We start from the raw sequence: 3,837 nt of genomic DNA, 5'->3' as shown, positions 1-3,837 counted from the left end.
GTGTGTGTGTGTGTGTGAGAGAGTGAGAGTGTTTGAAAGGCAAGGCCCGTTTGAATGATCCTGTACACAGACACGTTTACTTCCTCTGTCGTGGGGCTCGTCTGTGCAGACGCCACGCTTATCAACAAGAGCGCACTCTTCGCCCGTCAGGCCCACCACAACCTCTACAAGACAAACTTCCCGAGGAAGAACCCGATGAAGATGGCGGCGATGACCACCAGCAGCGACGGCAGCGATCTGGAGGCGAGATCTTTGCTCAGCATCGCCACCGAAGACTTGGAGACGGAGCTGTCGAACTGATTGGCCTTCCTCATCCTCAGCCCTTCATCCTGATGAAGAGCGACACACACAGGTGAACACACAATCATCATCAGCGATCCGCAGTCTGGCTGTAGCTATCTCTGAGCATGTTACGCCACCTAGTGCTCAGAGCCCTGCTGTGCAACACTTCCAGTGTGTTCTGATGTCTGCTCAAACTCAAACTCGGGTTTCTGCGGATTATAATTTATAAAATGGCAATGTTTAAAGCTTGAGGGTTTGAAAGTGAAGAATTTAAGACATAAATATCTTATAACTTGTAGTGTAAAAATAATGATGATGAAATACAGTACAATTGTAATTTACTTCAGTAATAGCCTATATTGTAGTCTTCATTTTTATAATTAGAGGTAAAATAGCCATGTATCTCTCAGAAAAAACTACATGTTTGAGCACTTTTAATATTATTGTTTTTTTCTATCACAACTGAAATTCTGTATTATATTTATTAATTTAATTATTTGATTTACATAAATGCTAATTTCTGAGTAAGAATCTGTTACGGTCCATTTTTCTGGTAGACTATAATTCCTATGTTTTGTCGTTGATGGGCATAAAAAAAAAACAATCTTTAAAAAGTCCAATTAATATATATATATATATTTTTTTTTTTTTTAATTGGTCTTTTTTGTCATTCTTTACTTGCCGATAAAAAAGTTGTTTGGCATGAATAAAAAAAAAAAAAAAAAAAAAAGAGTTAAAATAATAATTATTAATCAGTCTGATTGGGCTCCTAAAACAAACAACATTAAAAAAAAAGTAAATATTTTGTTAAATAAATTATATAAATGTGTTTATGTAAGTTATATAATAACCAACATCAGAAAACCTGTGAGTGTGTTAAATGACTGAAATACTAATTAAATCTCAGGAAGACTGACGGTTTGTCAGCGCTGAATCAGGAGCGTCTGACACACAGAGAGGCCCACAGACACTAGTTAGTGCAGGTGCAGACGTTCTCCAGTACCTTGAGTTGGCGGTTCTCGTCTAGCAGCTTCCCCACTTGCGTCTGCAGTCTCTTGCTCTCCTCCATGAGCTTCCTCATCTCAGTGTCGTCCATCGACAGACTGCCGGCTCTGGCTCCTGACGTGCCGTCGGCCCTCGAGGCGTTCAGAGCAGATGCTTTGGTCGACTCCAGCTCGCTCTGATCAGAACAGACACGTTACTGAAAGACCGCTGCTACTGTTGTCTGTTGTACTTTTTTTTACATGTTCCTTTGTTTATACACTTCCACCCCTCACACCCAGTCACACTTACACACACTCACTCTCACACACACACACTCACTCACTCACGCACGCACGCACGCACGCTCGCTCGCTCGCACGCACGCACGCTCGCTCGCTCGCACGCACGCACGCTCGCTCGCTCGCACGCACGCACGCTCGCTCGCTCGCACGCACGCACGCTCGCTCGCTCGCACGCACGCACGCTCGCTCGCTCGCACGCACGCACGCTCGCTCGCTCGCACGCACGCACGCTCGCTCGCTCGCACGCACGCACGCTCGCTCGCTCGCACGCACGCACGCTCGCTCGCTCGCACGCACGCACGCTCGCTCGCTCGCACGCACGCACGCTCGCTCGCTCGCACGCACGCACGCTCGCTCGCTCGCACGCACGCACGCTCGCTCGCTCGCACGCACGCACGCTCGCTCGCTCGCACGCACGCACGCTCGCTCGCTCGCACGCACGCACGCTCGCTCGCTCGCACGCACGCACGCTCGCTCGCTCGCACGCACGCACGCTCGCTCGCTCGCACGCACGCACGCTCGCTCGCTCGCACGCACGCACGCTCGCTCGCTCGCACGCACGCACGCTCGCTCGCTCGCACGCACGCACGCTCGCTCGCTCGCACGCACGCACGCTCGCTCGCTCGCACGCACGCACGCTCGCTCGCTCGCACGCACGCACGCTCGCTCGCTCGCACGCACGCACGCTCGCTCGCTCGCACGCACGCACGCTCGCTCGCTCGCACGCACGCACGCACTCACGCACTCACTCACGCACTCACTCACTCACGCACTCACGCACGCACTCACGCACAAACACACACGCACTCACAAACACACGCTCGCACACACTCACACGCTCGCACACACTCACACGCTCGCTCGCTCGCACTCTCACATACACACTCACTCACACACACACACAAATCACGTTGGCTGTCATGTATGTTTTGTTGACCTTGGTTATTTTGTATATATATTTTAAAAAAAAGAATGAGCGCTGGTGTGAGGTTTAGACAGCGATAAACACAGACTCACCATCTTCTCACTGTCTGAAGGCATGTCAAACACACAGCGCAGCTTGGAGTCCATCAGCTCGTCCGGTTTGACATCTTTCCACTGCAAATGATAAAACACAACATTACCAGGTTTGAATGAGGTCAGGCGCTCACACACGTCTCTCTCGGGCTCCTGCGCTCAAATATGGACGGATAAAAATAGTGTTCCCTGGATTTGGAGGATAATTGATTTCCGAGTCCATGTTTATTATTATAAAACGGATAGTTCCGATCCTTGATTCTGATTGGCTGAGCCGCGTTCGAAGCTGTTGTAAATGACTCTACAAAGTAACATACACCTTTGTTTACGTTTGTCTGTTGCTCGGCAACCACTTTGTAGCAACCACAACTGTTTCTGAGGAGCTACATTGTTTGGTGGAAGAACACTGTTTTTATTAATATCATTACACTTTATTTGCTCTGTTTTATTCTGTGAAACCGTACTACGTATATGGAATAACTCTGCATCGCGTCGTACCTAACTGTACTTTAATTCACTGTAAACCACGGCTTCACGGGGCTTATTGCTTTATTTAATAACAGCTGATTTAATATGGACTGTGATCTGAGATGAAGACGCAGATGTTTGTGTGCTGAATGTGTCATAAATGATGAACTTTGAAACACTGACTGTTATTGCTCTGAATAATAACTCTGTAGAGCTGCTTTACAGCTGGAACTGAATTAGTTTCATAACTGATGAATTTTACATTAACACTTATTTTCCTGTTTATTGCTGTGAAACTGCTTTGAAACGATCAGTATCTTATAAAGCGCTAAAAAGATATCTGGGCCTAAATTTAATAATTATTCGAACTGCATATAAAATTTGGATTACACAGTTTTAACATAAATGAATCAGGTCAGATTTCTGCACTCGGTTTAAGTAATTATGAACTATTTACATACATGTGTAATAATTCATTTATAATATTATAAATTATTTAAATATTCATATTTTTTTAATGCATTTATTCAGTAGAATCAGCATAAATCTGTTCATTGTGAAAACAGTTAAATTAATTCAGTTAAAAAGTACGCAAATGGTTAAATAGCTAGCTATGGAACAAGAGATGTTTAATTAGTTCAAATGTATGAGATTGAAACAAACTGGATTTATTGATGATAAATATATAAAACTATATATATATATATATATATATTTTTTTTTTTTTTTTTTTTCTCCCTTGATTTGCTGGCATGGGGGGTTGGGGGATTGTTCTCTAAAATGG

At 45.2% G+C, this 3,837-nt stretch overlaps 1 protein-coding gene across 2 annotated transcripts in view; it reads right to left on the bottom strand.

Annotated features, from left to right (window-relative positions):
• Positions 1 to 15: 15 nt before the first annotated feature.
• The window catches only part of LOC107729949 (vesicle-associated membrane protein-associated protein A-like), a 6,999-nt gene continuing 3,177 nt past the window's right edge, over positions 16 to 3,837 (bottom strand). The window contains exons 4-6 of one of the 2 annotated variants that reach the window (XM_016540690.1): positions 2,586 to 2,666; positions 1,286 to 1,462; positions 16 to 329 (exon numbers count right to left, since the gene is read on the bottom strand). In XM_016540690.1, the coding sequence (XP_016396176.1) occupies positions 165 to 329; positions 1,286 to 1,462; positions 2,586 to 2,666 (423 nt within the window). In that variant the 3' untranslated portion in view covers positions 16 to 164. Of the gene's footprint in view, positions 330 to 360; positions 492 to 1,285; positions 1,463 to 2,585; positions 2,667 to 3,837 lie in introns of those variants that run through there. The other variant, XM_016540691.1, reaches the window with a different exon arrangement.

Source organism: Sinocyclocheilus rhinocerous, unplaced genomic scaffold (assembly GCF_001515625.1).
Source record: "Sinocyclocheilus rhinocerous isolate Xijiao unplaced genomic scaffold, SAMN03320098_v1.1 scaffold2835, whole genome shotgun sequence".
In the NCBI taxonomy this organism is placed as follows: Eukaryota; Metazoa; Chordata; class Actinopteri; order Cypriniformes; family Cyprinidae; genus Sinocyclocheilus; species Sinocyclocheilus rhinocerous.
Note: the sequence above shows the minus strand (reverse complement) of the source record. Positions and strands in the feature narration are given on the sequence as shown.